The sequence below is a fragment of the Ornithorhynchus anatinus genome, chromosome 17 (genome assembly GCF_004115215.2).
Source record: "Ornithorhynchus anatinus isolate Pmale09 chromosome 17, mOrnAna1.pri.v4, whole genome shotgun sequence".
In the NCBI taxonomy this organism is placed as follows: Eukaryota; Metazoa; Chordata; class Mammalia; order Monotremata; family Ornithorhynchidae; genus Ornithorhynchus; species Ornithorhynchus anatinus.
This window is the reverse complement of record NC_041744.1, coordinates 1,713,267-1,731,936: the sequence shown is the minus strand read 5'-3', so window position 1 is coordinate 1,731,936 and position 18,670 is coordinate 1,713,267. Positions and strand designations below refer to the sequence as shown.

General features: G+C 61.1%; 1 protein-coding gene across 5 annotated transcripts in view; it reads right to left on the bottom strand.

Moving 5' to 3' along the window:
• The window catches only part of CUX1 (cut like homeobox 1), a 204,190-nt gene that overhangs the window by 143,634 nt on the left and 41,886 nt on the right, over window positions 1–18,670 (bottom strand). For all 5 annotated transcript variants that reach the window (XM_029082234.2, XM_039914459.1, XM_029082236.2 and 2 more), the window contains exon 2: window positions 6,235–6,345. In XM_029082234.2, coding sequence (XP_028938067.1) covers window positions 6,235–6,345 — 111 coding nt within the window. The remainder of the gene's footprint in view (window positions 1–6,234; window positions 6,346–18,670) is intronic.

Genomic DNA, 18,670 nt, shown 5'->3' with positions numbered 1-18,670 from the left:
TAGGTCCCGCTGCTCCTCGTGGGGACGGAGAGCACCCCCGTGCTCTCCCCCTCCTCCCGCGTCCCCTCTCTGGTCGGCGGAGTCGGCCGGGTGGGTCACCCGACCGGTTCGAGGCCCCACCGGGTCCCGGCTCCGCCCCGCGTCTGCCGTGCGACCCTGGGCAAGCCACTCCACTTCCCTGTGCCTCGGTGACCTCGTCGGCGAAATGGGGACTAAGACCGCGAGCCCCACCCGGGACAGCTCGATTACCTTGGATCTACCCCGGTGTTTAGAACAGTGCTTGGCACACAGTGAGCACCTGACACGTACCGTAATTATCATTATTATAGACGAACCTGCCGTCCCCATCCTCACCCCCGCCCCCTAAGTGATGTCAGGGACGGGGACCAGCCCTAGCCATCCCGGGGGTCGTGCGGCCAGCTGGACCGTCCCGTCCGAGGCTCGGGACGGAGGGTACGATGATGATAACAATGATAACAATGATAACGGTGGTATTCGTTAAGCGCTTACTACGCGCAAAGCGCTGTTCTAAGCACTGGGGGATAGAAGGTGATCAGGCTGTCCCACGTGGGGCTCACGGTTTTAATCCCCATTTTACAGATGAGGGAACTGAGGCACGGAGAAGTTAAGTGACTCGCCCGAAGTCACACGGCCGACGAGCGGCGGGGCCGGGATTGGAACCCACGACCTCTGACTCCCAAGCCCGGGCTCTTTCCACCGAGCCACGCTGCTTGCCGAGAAGTGGAAAGAGCCCGGGACTGGGAATCGGGAGGCCCCGGGTGCCGATCCCGCCTCCGCCGCTCGACTCCTCTGGGCCTCGGTCTCCCCGTCTGGGAAGTCGGATTCGCACCTCCAGTCCCCGCTCCCTCGACCCCCACAGCACGTCGGTCCGCAGCCGCGAGTCACTGATAATAATGTTGGTATCTGTTAAGCGCTTACTATGTGCAGAGCGCCGTTCTAAGCGCTGGGGGGAGAAACAGGGGAATGAGGTCGTCCCACGTGATTATCATCACTAATCGCTTAAAAACAGATACCGCAATTATCACTATTAAGAAGGACGGGGGCCCAACCAACCCCTGAGCAGTGGAGAGGGAGGGGGAGGCCGGTCCCTGGCCCTGACGCTCCGCTCCTCTGTCCGTATCTGTGATTTTAGTTGTTCGTATTGACGTCCGTCTCCCCCCGCCAGACCGTGAGCTCGTCGTGGGCAGGGAATGTCACTGTTCACCGTGGCACTGTACTCGCCCAAGCGCTCAGTACAGCGCTCCGCACACAGTAAGCGCCCACCGGACGGGACCGAACGTTTGCTGACCTCCCGCGTTTGGCCGTCACGCTGAGGGCCCAAAACGGAAACACGGGGGGGGCCGGGGGGCGCCGATACGCCTGGGGGCCGGAGGCAAAGTCCTCCCGTGACCCTCGGCGCCACCACCCCGTCGTCCGCCCCGTCCCGCCCTCTCTAACCGAACCTGCAAACCCCGGGCCCCGCCAAGAGACGGGGCTGCGGATTCACAGGCCTCCCCCCTTACCCCGCCGGCCGAGGGGCCCGCGCTCGCAAATCTCTCGTCTGTTCAATTGGCCTAACTTGAAAAACGACCAGTTCCGGGAACGCGAAACCCCCCCCCGCCCGCCCCTCTCCCGGCCGGGCCCGTGTTTCTACCGTTTCCACCCGCAGCCGAGTCACGCGGGGGGGGGGGGGGAACGCCAGCTCCGGCCGGGAACCGCGGGCCGGCTCCGGAGCCGCTCCCCAACGGGGGCCTCCGAGGGGGGCCGCGCCCACGCCGGCTAGCCCGGCTCGGCCACTTGTCGGCCGTGTGACTTTGGGCGAGTCGCTTAACTTCTCGGTGCCTCAGTTTCCTCATCTGTAAAATGGGGATGAAGACCGCGAGCCCCACGGGGGACAACCCGATTCCCCCGCGTCTACCCCGGCGCTCAGGACAGTGCTCGGCACATAGTGAGCGCTTAACGAATACCCACGTTATTATTATTATTAGCCCGCGTGCGCCACCCCGGGCCGGGCGCCGAGCCCGCCGCCTGGACGGCCGGACCCCCGTCGTTCTGGTCAGCGGACCCTAAACGCACGCCCGCTGAGGCCCGAGACGGGGCTACCTCCCCGAAATCTAGGAAATCCTCAATTGGGACGGGCTCGTCCGCGCTCGATCGGTGATATAATAATAATAATAATAATAACGCTGGTCTTCGTTAAGCGCTTACTATGTGCCGAGCACCGTTCTAAGAGCTGGGGTAGACGCGGGGGAATCGGGCTGTCCCGCGTGGGGCTCACAGTCTTCATCCCCATTTTACAGATGAGGTCACTGAGGCACCGAGAAGTTAAGTGACTCGCCCAAAGTCACACGGCTGACAGGTGGCCGGGCCGGGATTCGAACCCATGACCTCGGACTCCAAAGCCCGGGCTCTTTCCGCTGAGCCACGCTGCTTCTCTGATATCTGTCTCGCTCTTACTGTGTGCGGAGCGCTGGGCTGAGCGCTTGGGGGAGAACGGTGTAACGGAATTGGTAGACAAGTTCCCTCCTTAAAACGAGCTTCCGGTCCACGGGAGGAGACGGCCATTGATACGGATAAATAAATTAGCGCTACGATAAATGAATTACCGCCATAATAAACTACGCCCCCAATAAATAAATTACAGATATAATCCCAACAGGGAGTCGGGTTGGCGTGGCGGAGCGACGAGATGATAGAGCGGGGAGAACTCTGACTTCACCGGGATGGGGTCGGGGTCTGGCGGAGAGGGGGTCCGGCTGCGAGTCGGGAGATCTGCGTTCGGGACGGCCGCGTGACCTTGGGCGAGTCATTTCCTGGGAGTCAGAGGGTCATGGGTTCTAAGCCCGGCCGCGCCTCTTGTCCGCCGGGTGACCTTGGGCAAGTCACTTCACTTCCCCGTACCTCACTCACTTCACCGTGACACGGGGACTGAGACCGTGAGCCCCACGTGGGACGGGCACCGTGTCCAACCCGATCCGGCCTGTATCCACCCCAAGCGCTTAGAAGAGTGCCTGGCACCGAGTAAGCGCTTAACGAATACCGTCGTCGTCATTATTCTCATCTTATTCCGATTATTCTCATTATATCTCCTCATCTCCTATCGTGGGGGTGGAAATCTCCCCCCCCCGATCTTCTCGACTCTGCCCGGGACCGGGAAGGGGACTCGGGCTGGGGGGGTGGGGACGGGGCGGCCCCTCGGCTCTGCGGCCCCGCTTTTGGATCCAAAGGGGCTGCTTGGGTCCAAGACGGCCGCTCCACTGGGGGATGGAGCGAGAAGGACCTTATTAATGATAATAATAATGATAATAACAATGATAACGGTATTTGTTAAGTGCTTACTGCGCGCCAGGCACCGCACTAAACGCTAGGGTGGATACAAGCAAATCGGGTAGGGCACCGTCCCTGTCCCGCGTGGGGCTCACAGTCTCGATCCCCATTTTACAGAGGAGGTAACTGAGGCACAGGGAAGTGCAGCGACTTGACGAAGACCATTCGGCAGAAGCGCGGTGGAGCCGGGATTAGAACCCGTGACCTTCTGACTCCCAGGCCCGAGCTCTATCCACTACGCCGTGCGGTTTCCACTGTGCTGCTTCCAACACGAGGGGCATTCGGACCTCGTTAGTCTGCCGGGCCTCAAAGTTTCACGGACCTAACGATAATCTCAATGACGATAACATCTGTGAAGCGCTTACTCTGTGCCAAGCACTGCAGTAGTAGCAACGACAACAATAACAACGATCGTGGTGTTTGTGCCAGGTACTGTACTGAGCGCTGGGGTGGATTCAAGCCAACCTAGTGGGACCCGGTCCCTGTTCCACAAGGGGCTCGGAGTCTCCATCGCCATTTTACGGAGGAGGTAACTGAGGCGCCGAGAACAATAATAAGGCTGGTATTTGTTAGAGGTGAGGCGACTTGCCCAAGGTGACACAGCGGACAGGTGGCGGAGCCGGACGGAACCCGCGACCTACTGACTCCCAGGCCCGGGCTCAGCCCCGGGCCTTGGGTTTCACCCGTTTCTCCTCGGAAGCCAGCGGATGCTCTGCGTTCACAGAGGAGCCGAGAGACCGGCGGGCTTCGTGGGGAAGGGGCCCATCTGACTCGGTTTCTTCAACCCGGGCTCCTCCGAAGAGCTCCTTTCCCCGCCGGGGTTGACGGGCGGGCGCGGGAGCAGTGGAATGGACCTGGCGGCGCTCCAGGGAAGGGCGGGAGGGTAGGCTCCGGGGCCCTGGGGCAGGCCGGGCTCGGGACGGCCCCGGGGCTGACGGCCGCGGGCGGGATCCCGTAGGCGGAAGCCCCGCGTGAGGGAGATGTGGCTCTCGGGGACGGGGCGGAACGACCGGACGGCGCCGTCAGGAGAGGGATGGGGCGCCCGGGGCCGGGGCGTGCGGGGACCCCCCCAGGGACAGTCCGGCGGGAGGGCGGTCCCGGAACCGGCGCGGGTACGCGTGGCCGTCGCCTCCAAGGAGACGCCTGAGGAAGGCTCGCAGCACACGGGGCTCCCTCGCCCACGGGGCCGGACGAGGCCGAGGCCGGACCGGACCGGACCGCTCCGACCCGGGGCTCTTGCTGGAGGGAGGGCGGGAGCCGGACGGGGGCAGGGGGACGTGAAAAGCCGCCTTGGGGGCACCGGCTTAGGGGGGCCGCAAGGGGAGGGGACCAGACGGTCCAGGGCAGGCAGCTCTAAAACCACCGGGCCGGGTTTGGGAGACGTGAAGCGGAGAGATCCGAAGAGGGAGGAGGAGGCGGAAGACCGGCAGGGCGGGCACCGGGCCGTCTGTCACCCCCCGAGGGGCCGGCACCGCCGCTCCCCACCTCTTTTTGAACGCAACAGAGCTGCCCCTGGGACTCGGGCGGGGAGGGTCAGACAGGGGAGACCCGGCGGCAACTCCCGTCGGGCGGCGAGAATCTCGGACGGGGCGTCGCGCGGCGGGGGAGGGCGGAGGACGGTTGGGCCCATTTGGAGCCAGTTTCACGGAAGTAACCCGTCCTCGGGAAAGGCAGCCCACGGACAAGGATCACGTAAACGCCCAGAGAGACGGAGACGGAGAGCAGGAGATAGAGAGACACAGAGCAGGAGGGCAAGAGAGCGAGCGAGGCAGAGAGAGCGGGAACCGGGCCTGTCCTGTCCCCCGACGCCCAGAGCCCAGCCGAAACTAACAGAGTGCCAACGCGGGCGTGGGAAGGACGAAACCTGTCCATCGGTGCCCGCTGGGCGACGGGCCCCGTGGCGTCCACTTCATCTATGTCACCACCGACCTCTCGCCAAAATCCCACCTCTGGCCTGGAACGCCCTCCCTCTTCATATCAGCAGACGATCGCTCTCCCCCGCTTCAAAACCTTATCGAAGGCCCATCTCCTCCAAGACGCCTTCCCTGAGCCCTCCTCTTCTCTTCTCCCACTCCCCTCTGCGCCGCCCTGACTTGCTCCCTTTATTCATCCTTCCTCCCACCCCCACAGCACGTGTATACGTCGGTAACTGATTGATTTTTATGTATTAATGTCCGTCTCCCCCTCCAGACTGTGAGCCGCTCGTGGGCAGGGAATGTGTCCGCTGCTGTTCTGTACTCTCCCAAGTGCTCAGGACAGTGCTCTGCACACAGTAAGCGTTCAATAAACACGGCTGAACGAACGAACGGACGTCTGAGCCGGACGCTCTGGCCAGACCGCAGGGGTCACCCCCCGCGGCACAGAATGAGCCTCTCGTCGGTGGCAATCCGGTCCCGTAGCTCTTCTACGCCCTCCCGGTCCTCCCCTCGTCGAGACGCGCGTCCCGTCCCGCTCCCGCCCCCGCAGCCCCGGGCCAAAACGGGGAGCCACGGCGGGTCCGTGGGACGCAAGCGTTGCCAGCCCTCCGATCCGGCCAAGGGTCTTCGTCTCTCGCTGCGGCCGGAACCGCGGGTCGGGGGAGCACGACCGGACCTGCCGGGATCGGGCCCGGCCTCCGGGATGACCACCCGAGAAGGGCACGGGCCTGAAACCTGAAATCCGCAATAGTGCCCGAGCCAACGCGCCGCTGGCCTCGCCGAGGCCAGCGCTCACAGCCGGAACCGCGGCTCTGTCGGGGCGCGGCACCCCACCTCCGCACGCCTGACGGCCCGGCCCGCGCCGTGGGGGAGGGCCGGGCCCGGCTCCGGCCCGACCGGCCGGGGGTCTATCCCGCGGACCCGGCTCCAGGCCGAAACGAGGCCCGTTGGCGGGGCCGAGGCGCTTCTCCCGGATCGCGTTTCGCCTCACCTCTGGAGTGTTCTTCTTGAACTCTCGACTTTGCTCGATGAGCCTCTTTCGAGACTGCTCACTTTCATCTTGTCGGTTGGCCAACACCGTCGCTGTGGCGTCGAGCTCTCTCTGTCGGGGAAAAGAGAGAAACAGAAACCAAGACCGTAAGTGGCCGCCGCGCCAGGGGAGAGAGACCACCCCCCGTCCGCCCGACACGGCCGCGCTCGCGGCGGGCGGCGGAGGGACGCCACGGTGAGGTGTCCACACACACCGCCGGAGGGCCGAGCGACGACGGAAAACCCGGCGAACCCGCGAGCCGAACGGGAACCCGACCGAGTCTCCGAGGGCCGAAGCCTCGGTAGCACGCACGTTTCCGGGAAGGCGCGACGGAATACTGATTCTAGTGATTGACTGTGGTAGGTGCCAAGCGCCGTACTAAGCATCGGGATAGATACGAGTCCATCAGGTCGGACTCGGAATCTGTCCCTCGTGGGGCTCAAGGTCTAAATGGGAATGGGAACGGGTGTCGGGTCTCCGTTTCGCGGATGGGGAAACGGAGGCCCGGAGATGTGAAGTTACCGGTCCGAGGTGTCACAGCAGACAGGTGGCAGAGGGGGGATCGGAACCCAAGTCCTCTGGGCTCTTTCCACTTCGCCACGCCGCTTCTCCTTTATGAGAGCAGCAAGCCACCAGGGATACCACGAGGACTCCCCGAGGCCTTTCCGTGGGGGGGGGGGGTCGGGATGTCTCCGGGCCCACGTTTAACTCTGTGGCTACTGTCCGAGCACCAGAATACAGACCGCCAAACGGAGCACTTCAAAAAGCACGGCGGAGTCAGTAGACTCCACGGTTGCTGCCTTCGAGGCGCTGGCAGTCAAGCGGGGGAGCAGAGGCTGCGCTTTGATGTGGGAGTCCAAATCAGATTTGTGTTTAAGACTCGAGTAGGAGGAGTGGGGGGGGGGGTCAGAGCCCTTCCTTTCCCCCCACGGGGGACCCGTGATCTTTTGGGAGCAGTGCCCGGCCGCCAGAGGCCGCGGGGCCCCTCGCCGGGGACCGGTCCGCCAAGCCCACCTCCGGGCCCGTGCGGCGGGTGGACCCGGCGCGGCACCACGGGCCGACCCCGGGCGGCGGGGGCCGCTGGCTCCTCGGCCGTTTGCCGACCCGCGCTGCCGGGGCACGTGTCGGAGCCAGCCGGCGCTCTGCCCCCACGTCCCAGGTGCCGGCCGCGGGCACGGAAATCCTGCCGCGTTTCTGCCTCGAGGGCGAAGGGGGGGGCGGAGGAAGGGCCAGCCCCCCGGGAGCCCCAGCTCCCTCCCAGCGACCGAAGGGCCCGACAGAAAAATGACCGTGGGGCCGAGCGCCGAGCCCCGCGCCGGGGACGAGACGATCGAATCACACGCCGTGTCCCTGACCCTCCCGGGGCTCACAAACCGAGAACGCCTCAATCCGCTTCCCCCCGAGGCCCACCCGCACGCGTAGCCGTGGGCTCGCTCTTCACAGAAGACGCCGACCGGGTCCGCGAGGCGAGCGGGGACCGACTCGTTCCCCTGAAACGGGCCAGACCGGATGGGGTCACTGGAGACGGGGACCACCGTGCGGGGGGGGAGATGGGCCACCCCCCCCTCGCCGCTCCCCCCCCCCCGTCACTTCTGGCTTTCAGGAAAGCCTTGGCCCGACACGTCCAACGGGGGAACGTGGGCCAGAATTCCGCAACAGATGTCAGCTCGACTGCACAGAGGAGGGAAGCGTTTAACGGTTTGGTAGACCGCATTTGAAACGTGGCCCAGTTAAGCGGTGGTGACTAGAAAAGAGCAGCAGAAAGCAATGTGGTTAAGCAGGCAGAGGGAGAGAGAGACAGAGAGACAGAGAGAGAGAGAGAGCGAGAGCCAGAGAGCAATAACAGATAAGCAGAAGGCTTTTCAGAAATACAAACAATCTGGTCAGGAGGAGGATGACTTGGGCGCCTATATTTAAGGAAAAGAAGCAGACGTCGAGAGGAGTAACCGGGAAGAAAAACCTCGTTATGAAACAAGACAGAAGACGTATATGGAACTTGAAAAAAGAAGATGAAAGGGAAAATCGTCTGCCTGACCGCCGGAGGGGCGGAGGGACCTTGGGGGAAACCTAACGCGGCGTCCGCAGAGAATCTGGGACGGGGAGGGTGTGAGATCCCGCTTGGGTGGACGGCCAGGGAAGAGGCAGCGTAGCCCAGTGGGAAGAGCGCAGGCGGGGAGGCGGAGAGGCGCTGCGGAGACCAGGATCCTGGCCTGAGCTCAGCGACCTCTCTGGGCCTCAGTTTCCTTCTCTGTGATACGGGGGTCCGCTCACCTTCCCTCTTCGACGTAGGAAAAGGTGGGACGGGAACAGCGTCATCAGACCCAGATATCCTGCCTCGACCCCGCGCCGGGCACACAACGGGCGCTTAATAACCCTAGAATCCCAGAGAGGCACACGCCCAGACTCGACGATGACGGAAGGGGCACGGCCGGGGGGCCACCACGAGGCCGTCGGGCCCTTCCCGTGCCGGCCGCCCGCTCGCGAAGCCCCGGGGCCAGCTACTCTCCTCGGTTCGCCCGGCCAGCCGGCCCACCGGATGCGCGAGCCGCAGCCGGCCCGGCGAGGGCCTGGAAGGTGGCCCTGCCGGCCACGGGGACTCCAGAGGTGGAGGATCACCCAGAGGTGGGCCCCACCCCTGCCCTGCCGCCCCCCGTCCAGCCCCAGACAGACGCCCGCTGCCCCTCTGGGTCCCCAGAGGCGGACCCGAGGGTCCCCCGTCCCTAAGCGCCCCCCCCCGGCATCGAAGCTCTGGGCACCGCCTCCCAGGTAGGGACGTACGGGAGGGGGGCTCGGGACCGGTAAGCAAACGGGGGGTGCCCGACTCTGGGCCACCTAGCCCCCTTCGGGGCCCGGAGCGAAGGTCTTTATCGAACAGGTGGTCGATAAATGCGGGCGGGCTGCTCTTCATCGCCGCCGAAGAAGTCCCAGACCTGTTTCCCATTCCACCAAGGGGCCTCGCAATAATCCCAGCTCTGCTCCCGCCCTGGGCACCAGCAAAACTCATGACTATGTCACTGCCAAATACACGGACTTGAGCCAACCGAATTTAGGCACAGGTGTGCGAGCGAGAGAGCGACACAGAGAGAGAGAGAGAGAGAGAGAGAGAGAGGGAGAGAACTGGAATCGTCGTCTTTTGGGTAGGCATAACAGATGCATTTCTGTCTACTCTTTGGTGGAGATGCAGACAAAATCCTCAGGGGGGGGAAGGACAGCACCCTCTTTTGCTCCCGGGAACCAGCAGGAGGTAGGGTCTCGCGGGAAGCTGTCGTGAGGAATCGGGATGAGGAATCCCTTTAAGAGCACCCGGCAAGAAAAGTGAGACGCGGAGAGTCGACATCTCCCCAGGCTCCGAGGGCTCCCGGCTGACGGGGTGGTCCTTGAGGGGGAGCAGCACTTCCTCTGCCCGGCCCCAGGGGTGATTCCTCGCTGCCCGGCTGCCCGCCTGGGTCGCCGGAGGTGGACTCGAGGGTGCCCCGCTCCAAGTGCCCCGGTGCCACTGGACTGGGAGAACCAATTCTCCCGCCCGAAGTCATCGCGGTGGAGGAGGCCAGGACTCCACCGCCATCTCATCTAACTCACCGCCGGCTTCTCACCTTCGTCCTGCCTCTGGCCTTCGTTTAGATAAGCAGCGCGGCTCAGTGGAAAGAGCCCGGGCCTGGGAGTCAGAGGTCATGGGTTCGAATCCCGGCTCGGGCACTTGTCGGCTGGGTGACCTTGGGCAAGCCATTCACTTCCCCGGGCCTCGGTCACCCCATGTGTAAAATGGGGATTAAGATTGTGAGCCCCACGTGGGACAACCTGATCACCTTGTATCCTCCCCAGCGCTTAGACCAGTGCTTTGCACATAGTAAGCGCTTAACAGATGCCATTATTATTATTACTATTTCTTCTTTATATCCGACAGACAATCCCTCTCCCCACCTCCAAGCCTTACTAAAGGCCCATCTCCTCCAAGAGGCCTCCCCCTACCAAGCCCTCATTTCCTTTTCTCCCACTCCCTTCTGCGTCACCCTGATCTGCTCCCTCTATTCACCCCTCCGCTCGGCCCCAAAGCACTTACGTCCATATCATTTATTTCTTTATATTAACGCCTGCCTCCCCCTCTAGTCCGTAAGCTCGCTGCGGGCAGGGGAAGTGTCTACCAACTCAGTTCTATCGATATACCGTACTCTCCCGAACATTTCGTCCAGTGCGCCGCACAGGGCGAGCGCCCGATAGATGCGTTTGATCGACCGATTGGAGCTCACCCCGCCTGAGCCCCTGCTCCAATAAGCCCCCGGCTTTGCCACTTGTTCTTGGGCGATCCCCGGGCCCTCGGGAGCGGGACGAGAAACCGGACTGAAAAAACCGGAGCGCTCCTCCTCCTCCTCCTCCTCCACTTAAAACGACCCAAAATGCTAACTCTCCCAGACAAGCGCCGCACTTCCCAAAACACTTGCTAGACACTCATTTAAGCAGTAAGATGCGAGAGACTGTTTCATCAGGCAAGTCTCGGTCACCTAATGAGGAACAGGGCGCAGCAGACAAGCAGAGGCGCTAAGAGCGCCAGGGGGTGTGAGGCCGCGGTTCGGGGGGCCACTCGCACCCGTCTGGGAGCGGGGAGAGGAGGAGAAGGAGGGGAGAGGAGGAGGAGGAAGAGAAGCAGGGCAGGGAAAAGGAAAAGGAGGAGATAGAGAAAGGAGGAAGAGGGCTAAAAAGAGGGGCTGAGAAGGGGGCACGGTTCAGTGGCTTTGATACTGAAGCATCTCCCTCCTTTGGCTTCTTTACTCTACCATCTCCCCTCGCTGCAATTTATTTTAATGTCCGTCCTCCCCGTGTAGACTGTCAGCTTCTCGTGGGCACGGACAGAGTCCGCCAACGCTACGGCACTGCACTTTCCCCAACGCTTAGTAATAATAATAATAATGATGTTGGTATCTGTGAAGCGCTCACTATGTGCCGAGCACTGTTCTAAGCGCTGGGGTAGACACGGGGGAATCAGGTGGTCCCACGTGGGGCTCGCAGTCTTAATCCCCATTTTACACATGCGGTAACCGAGGCACCGAGAAGTTAAGTGACTCGCCCAAAGTCACACAGCTGACAGGTGGCCGAGCCGGCATTCGAACCCATGACCTCTGACTCCAAAGCCCGTGCTCTTTCCACTGAGCCACGGCTGCTTCTTACAGCGCTCTACAAAGCGAGCACTCAATAAACGCCGCTGACCGACTGACAGCCGGGCAGTCACCTCATCTATGAAATGGGGATGAAGACGGCGAGCCCCTTGGGGGACACGGACTTTGTCCGACCTGACAACCCGGTATCTACCCCAGGGCTTAACAGAATACCCGGGGGACAGTACGCGTTTTCATTCATTCGTTCATTCCATCTTGGCGAGAAGCAGCGTGGCACGGTGGGTAGAACACGGGCCTGGGAGTCGGAAGAACCCGGGTTCTTCGGATCCCGGCTCCACCACCTCTCCGCTGCGTGATCCTGGGCGAGTCGCTTCACTTCTCCGTGCCTCAGTTGCCTCATCTCCAAAATGGGGATTGCGACTGTGAGCCCCGTGCGGGACACGGACTCTGTCCAACCTGGTTTGCTTGTAATAATAATAATAATGTTGGTACTTGTTAAGCGCTTACTGTGTGCAGAGCACTGTTCTAAGCGCAGGGGTAGATACAGGGTAATCAGGTTGTCTCACGTGAGGCTCACAGTTAATCCCCATTTTACGGATGAGGTCACTGAGGTACCGAGAAGTCGCGTGAATTCCCCACAGACACACAGCGGCCAAGTGGCAGAGCTTGGATTCAAACCCATGACCTCTGACTCCCAAGCCTGGGCTCTTTCCACTGAGCCACGCCTTGTACAGTGCCTGGCACATAGTATGCGCTTAATAAATACTATAATTATTATTATTATTTATTGAGTGCTTTCCGTGTGCAGAGTACTGTATTAAGCACTTTGGAGATTATAATCCAACAATAAACAGACATATTCCTGCCCACGAGCATAGAACCGCTTAAAAAAAAATAGCATTTACTGTTAAATACTTATCATTACTTGCCCAATGACACATGACAGGAAGCTGTGGGGCCCTGGATTAGAACCCAGGCCTGAGTTCTTTCCATTAGGCTGCTCTGCTTCTGCACTCGCCCCTGACACGACATGCTGACAGAGAAGCAGCGTGGCTCAGTGGAAAGAGCGCGGGCTTAGGAGTCGGGGGTCATGGGTTCGAATCCCCGCTCGGCCACCTGTCAGCTGCGTGACTTTGGGCAAGTCACTTGACTTCTCGGTGCCTCAGCGACCTCATCTGTAAAATGGGGGTTAAAACTGTGAGCCTCGAGTGGGCCAACCCGATGACCCTGTATCTAGCCCAGTGCTTAGAACAGTGCTCGGCACATAGTAAGCGCTTAACAAATACCAACATTATTATTATTATTATTATTATTATTATAAACTCGCCTCCTTCTTGGTGGGAGGTGAGGGGGCAGAAATCTTTCTGTTGGCCATTCATTCCTTGGCTTTGGCCATTCCAGAGGCCCCTCAGACAGAACTGAGGAGCTGCGTGACCCTTCACTGACCCAACTTTCCTCCTCCGGATTGGGCAGCCGCGGCGCCCAGGTGGGACGAGTGAGAAGAAGAGTTAAAAGCTTTCACGTAAGTGCTAATAACTTCATCTGGAAACCGCTACTTTCTGGGGTGGGGGCGAGGACTGGGGGCGAAGTCGCACCTAGGTCTTGCAGTAGAAGACCTCTACCTGTAACCGCTTTTCGCGCGTTTTAATTAGCCCACGAAGCTCCTCGCGGCTCTCCTCCGGGCCTCCTCCTGTCCGGCCCCACTTACGGCCGGACGCCAGGCGAGGGGCGAATGAACTGGGAATTTGGACAGACCCCGCTCCGAGCAAAAAGGCCGCAGAACGCCCGCTTCCCGGAAGCGACCGCGCAAAACGAAAGAGGAGCCGGAAGGGATCCGCTGGCGGGGCCGAGGCTGTGGGAGGGCAACTGATGCGGGGACCGAGAGGAAGCGGGGCGGGATGGAGGAGAAGGCGCGGGCCGGGGACGCCCTGGATCTACCGGGTGCCTGCCGGATGACCTTGGGTGAGTCACCTGACTTTTCTCTGGGCCTCATCTGGGAAACGGGGGGTCAGAACCCATTCGAGGTCACGGGTTCTAATCCCGGCTCTGCCACTTGTCTGCCGCGTGACCTCGGGCAAGTCACTTCACTTCTCAGGGCCTCAGGGACCCTATCTGATGGAAACCGTGAGCCCCGTGTGGGACAGGGATGGTGACCAACCCGATCTGCTCGGCCCCACCCCAGTGCTCAGTACGGTGCCTGGCACGCGGTAAGCGTTTAACAAATGCCACGATTATTACTGTTACAGAGGCTGGGCCTTCAGTAGCCACACGCGCTCCCGGCCCCTAAATAACCTCCCCGCGGGGCCGACGCTGACTCACGGCCGACGGAGGCCACGGGCGGACGCCGTAGCGCTCAGTGCAACACTCGACCCAGAGGAGGCGCTTAGCAGATGCCACATCATCATTTGGATCAGAATGAGAACAGAGGACTATTGAGAAATTGTGTGAGTTTCTAAAGGTGGCCCGACTTCGGCAACGGAGAGGAAGCCGAGTCTGGGGACGTGCAAAGAGGAGTGAATGGCCGGAGGGATATTCGCGGGAAAAAGTGGACGTCTGGTGAGGGCAAACTGGGGGGGGGGTGGGGGTGAACCCGAGGAAGTTTTCCCAGGAAACGGGGGTGAACGGGAGGAAGCATTCCCAGGAAATTGGGAGAGAGCAGGTGGAAGGCGGCGTGGCCTCGTGGCTAGATCCCGGGCCTGGGAGTTAGAAGGAGCTGTGTTCTAATCCCGGCCCCACCGCGTGGCTGCCGTGCGACTTTGGGCAAGTCACTTCGCTTCTCTGTGCCTCGGTTACCTCATCTAAGACCGTGAGCCTCCCGTTGGAATACGGACTCTGTCCGACCTGATTAGCTTGCGTTTACCCCAGCGCTTAGTACGACGCCTGACGCACAGTAAGCGCTTAAAAAAATACCATAAAAGTAAAAGGAGGAATTCCCAGAAACGTGGGGTGCCCAGGAGGAAACGCGTCCAAGGAAACTGGGGGTGACGGGAAGGAGGCGATCCCAGGAAAATGGGAGTGAAGAAGAGGAAGAGTTCCCAGGAAACCGGAAGTCTGTCCATGGTAAAGTGGGAGAGAACAGGAGGAAGCGTTCCCGGGAAACTGGGAACGAAAAGGAGGAAGCATTCTCAGGAAACGGGGAGTCTGGTACGGGCAAATGGGGAGGTGAATGGGAGGAAGTGTTCCTGGGAAACTGGGAGAGAACAGGAGGAAGTGTTCCAAGGAAAGCGGGAGCAAATGGAAGCATTCCAAGGAAGTTGGGGGTCTCGTGAGGGCCAACTGGGAGAGAACAGGAGAAAGTATTCCAAGGAAACTGGGAGTCTGGCAAGCGCCAACTGGCAGTCAATTCTCTGCTTCGCCGGGGCCGAACTGAACTCTCTCCCACTACGGCTCCGCGGGAGCCCCAAAGCCAAGCGGCCTCCGACCTCTCAAAGCCAGCCCGCCGCTGCACGGACGGGGAATCGGCGCGGCGGCCAGAACGTGAGATTTCCGTGTTTTCATTTGCTGAAGAACGTTTAGAGCGGAGCTTCCACACGGGGGAAAACTTCTGGAGTACGTAGGACCAGAAACTCGGATCCAATTACCTTTCACATGTTTTCAATCATTTCGCTTGCCAATTTTACTAGTTATCAAAAGACGTTTGTGGTCGAAACGGGGGATGGGTCTCTTCTGGGCTCTCCTTGCAACCAAGTCACTCTGTTGGAAGCCCAGCCCGGGCCGAGCTGCCAGGAACAGGCTGATATGTATCGTCCTCGAACTCTGCTACTGGATACCGGGGGGCAGGACGGGTATGGGTGGAGAAACGTTTCTATTCAGAACCCCGATGTGGGCGCCGGGGGAGGAGGGGGGACTTTTTTCTTGCTTTTTTTAAACAAGAGGTGCTGCTGAAAACAACGAAAAGCGGGCCGTGCGGACGGCAAGCGGTACAGCCTAGCGGAAGGGCCTGGGCCCGTGAGTCGGAGGACCTGGGTTTGAATCCCGGCTCTGCCACTCGCCGCCGGGTAACGTCACATCTCCGGGCCTCAGTTTCCTCGTCCGTGCTCCAGAGCCGTTGCACACCGGCCCCCCCCCCCCCGCCCGGACCCGGGATCCCTCGGACACGAGGCGGCGGGAGGCCGGGGGGGGGGGTCGTTGCTGCAGGTTGGCGCCGGGCGACGGGGCCGCCCAAGTCGGGCCCAATCTGAGGTAACGGCCACGGAGGGAGATGGGACTTTCGGGGCCGCTCTAGGGCCTGGGTCCCGCCCAATCCCGGGGATTGAGGGCTCTCTCCCCAACGGCCGGGGTAACGGAAAGCTGAGAAGGGGGATGTACAAGGGGAAGCAAACAGCGGGAAGGATATTTCTGGAAAACGGGGAGTCCGGTGGAGGCAAACTGGGGGCGCGGTGAACAGGAGGAAGCACTCCCGGGACACCGGCAGGCGCCTCAACTGGAGTCGAGCGTGGCGTCCGTAAGCTCCTTCAGCCACCACGGGAACGGGCCGGTGGGTCCTTCACCAGAGCGAAACGTTAAGAATCCATCGAGCGATGGTACTTTCTGGGTGCAGAGGACTATACTAGGCGCTTGGGAGAATCTCGGTATGACAGAGTTGGTAGACGCGATCCCTGCCGCGAAACGTTAAGAATCAATCGATGGCATTTAGCGAGCGCTTACCGTGTGCAGAGAACTACGCTAAGCGTTCGGAAGAGTCTGACAAAACGGAGTTGGCAGAAGCGATCCCCGCCCGCAACGAGCTTACAGATTAGAAACTCCCCGGTTATCTGCAATCCGAAGACCGGGCCTGATCAACTGAAGCTTATCCAGTCCCGCCCCGGGGACCGGCCCCGGTTCTGATCGGAGGGGGGTTCCGGGGCGGGAACACCGCCGGGGGCACGGTCCCCGAAGGTGCCGGGCCTCGGCCCCCTTCGCGACTGCGTGTGCTCGAAGCCGGTGACGTTCCGGCTCCCCGGGCCGCAGGGGCGGATGACCTCATTAAACCGGCGCCTTCCCTCAGCTTCCGCCCGGAAAGGGGATCCGATGGGATCGGCTGGGCTACCCGGACCGGGAAGGGGTTGCGGTGGGTTGGCTGGTGGCGGTGGGAGCCTTCCCTCAGCCCCGCCCTACCCGGCCACCCACTTTCGTCGCACGGAGGAATATTACCCATGACGGTCCCTTAAACAGAAAGCTCGTTGCGGGCAGGGACCGTGGCAACCAAGCCCGTGGTACCGTACTTTCCCAAGCGCTTAATACGGTCCCCCGCACACGGGGAGCGCTCAACGAATACCATGCTTCATCACCGTACTCGCTAAGCGCCGCGGGAGAAACCCGACAATCCAGGCAAACGCGATCCCCGTCCCACGGGGGGCTCACGGGTTTAGGGCTCTATTACAGTGCAGTCTCCCAAGCGCTCAGTACAGTGTTCTGCACACAGCGGAAGCCACGGGTGAATTAGCTGACAAGGGGTGAGAGCTCTCGCACCAGCGGACTCAGCTGGAAGGGGTGCTCTGGGCCTACGGTGAAGAGAACGGACTCCGCCGCTCCCCAGGCAGTAACGATAACCGTGCTCTCGTCAGGTGCCGACTACGCGCCGAGCACTGTACTAAGCACTGGGGTGGATACAAGATCATCGGATCCAACAAGGGGCCCCTGGTCTAAGTAGGAAGGAGAGATGAGGGAACTGAGGCTCAGAGGAATGAAGTGACTCGCCCACGGTCGCCCCGCAGACGAACGGTGGATTTGGACTCCCCGGCCCGGGCTCTTTCCACTGGGTCACGCTGCTTCTTGAATCCCCATTTTCCAGATGAGGTAACTGAGGCCCAGGAGTTAAGTGACTTGTCCAAGGCCACACAGCGGACCAGTGGGGGATCTGGGATTAGAACCCAGGTCCTGCGACTCGCAGGCCCGGGCTCCCTCCACTGCTTCTCCCCGCGGGTCACCACAGACGGTCCGGAACATTACGGGCTCGAGGTTCTCCTCCAACCAGACTCCGCTTTCTCTCCGGCGGGTTTTGGAGCCCTTTCCGAGAACTGGCAGCCAAGCCCGGCCCCAAGTCGGCTCAACAGCAGAGGTGTGAAGTCAGCTGCCACATCAGAAAGGCGTTCATTTCAGAGCCGCCCCAGCTCATTCAACGCTAATCCTGTCAGGCTCCCTAAGAAACTGGAGGCAGAAATGGAATCGTTCCAGAAGCCGTCTCTTTCTCCCTTTCCTTCCCCCATTCGCCAAATTCCCTCGCCCAGCCAACGGCAGATGGATCACAGCAGAGCCAGACGGATCGACGGAGCCGATCGCGTGGATGAACCGAGCCGATCGACAGAACCGATCGGATGGTTCACCGGGCCGGTCGACAGAGTGGATTTCCAAGTGAAGCTCTTCCCCAGGACGGTGCTTGGCACATAGTAAGAGCTTAACAAATATCATCATCGTCATCATCTTTACTATTATTATAACGATGGTATTTAAGCGCTTCCTATGTGCAGAGCACTGTTCTAAGTGCTGGGGGGCTCACAGTCTTCATCCCCAATTTACAGATGAGGGAACTGAGGCCCAGAGAGGTGAAGTGACTTGCCCACAGTCACCCACCTGACGAGCGGCGGACCCGGGATTCGAACCCATGACCTCTGACTCCCCAACCCGGGCTCATTCCACTGAGCCACGCTGCTTCCCCAACCTTGCGCACCGTATTAAGTGTCTGCTGAGTGAGGAGGGCTGCGTTAAGTGCTTGGGCGAGTACAGTTTAACAGAGTTTGCAAGCCCGTCATCGGGCAGCCCTACCTGGGGCCGATTTGTACATTCCAAGCGCTTAGTACAGCGCTCTGCACATGGTAAGCGCTCAATAAATACCACTGAGTTAACAGACACTTTCCCTGCCCGCAGTGAGCTGACAGTCTAGAGGGGGAAAGAGACGTTAGTATAAATTACAGAGATTTCCGTAAGTGCCGTGGGGCGGAGGGAGGGGTGCAAGAGCGGAGCGGAGTGGAAACGAGGGCGGAGCGGAGCGGAGCGGGCGAAGAGGAAATGAGGGCTTAGTCACGGGGGGCCTCTTGGAGGAGATGGGATTTTAATACGACCCTGAAGGTGGGGAGAGCGATCGGCTGTCAGATGTGAAGAGGGAGGCCGCCCCGGGCCCGAGGCAGGGCCCGGCCGACAGGTACGGCGAGACCGGAGAGACGGAGGCACGGCAAGCTGCAGGCCGCCGTTACGGGAGCCGAGTGCGCGGGCCGGGTCGCGGTAGGAAAGCAGCGAGGTAAGAGGGCGCCAAGTGACTGACGGCTTTGAGGCCGACGGTGAGGGGTTTCCGCCTGAACGCCAAGGTG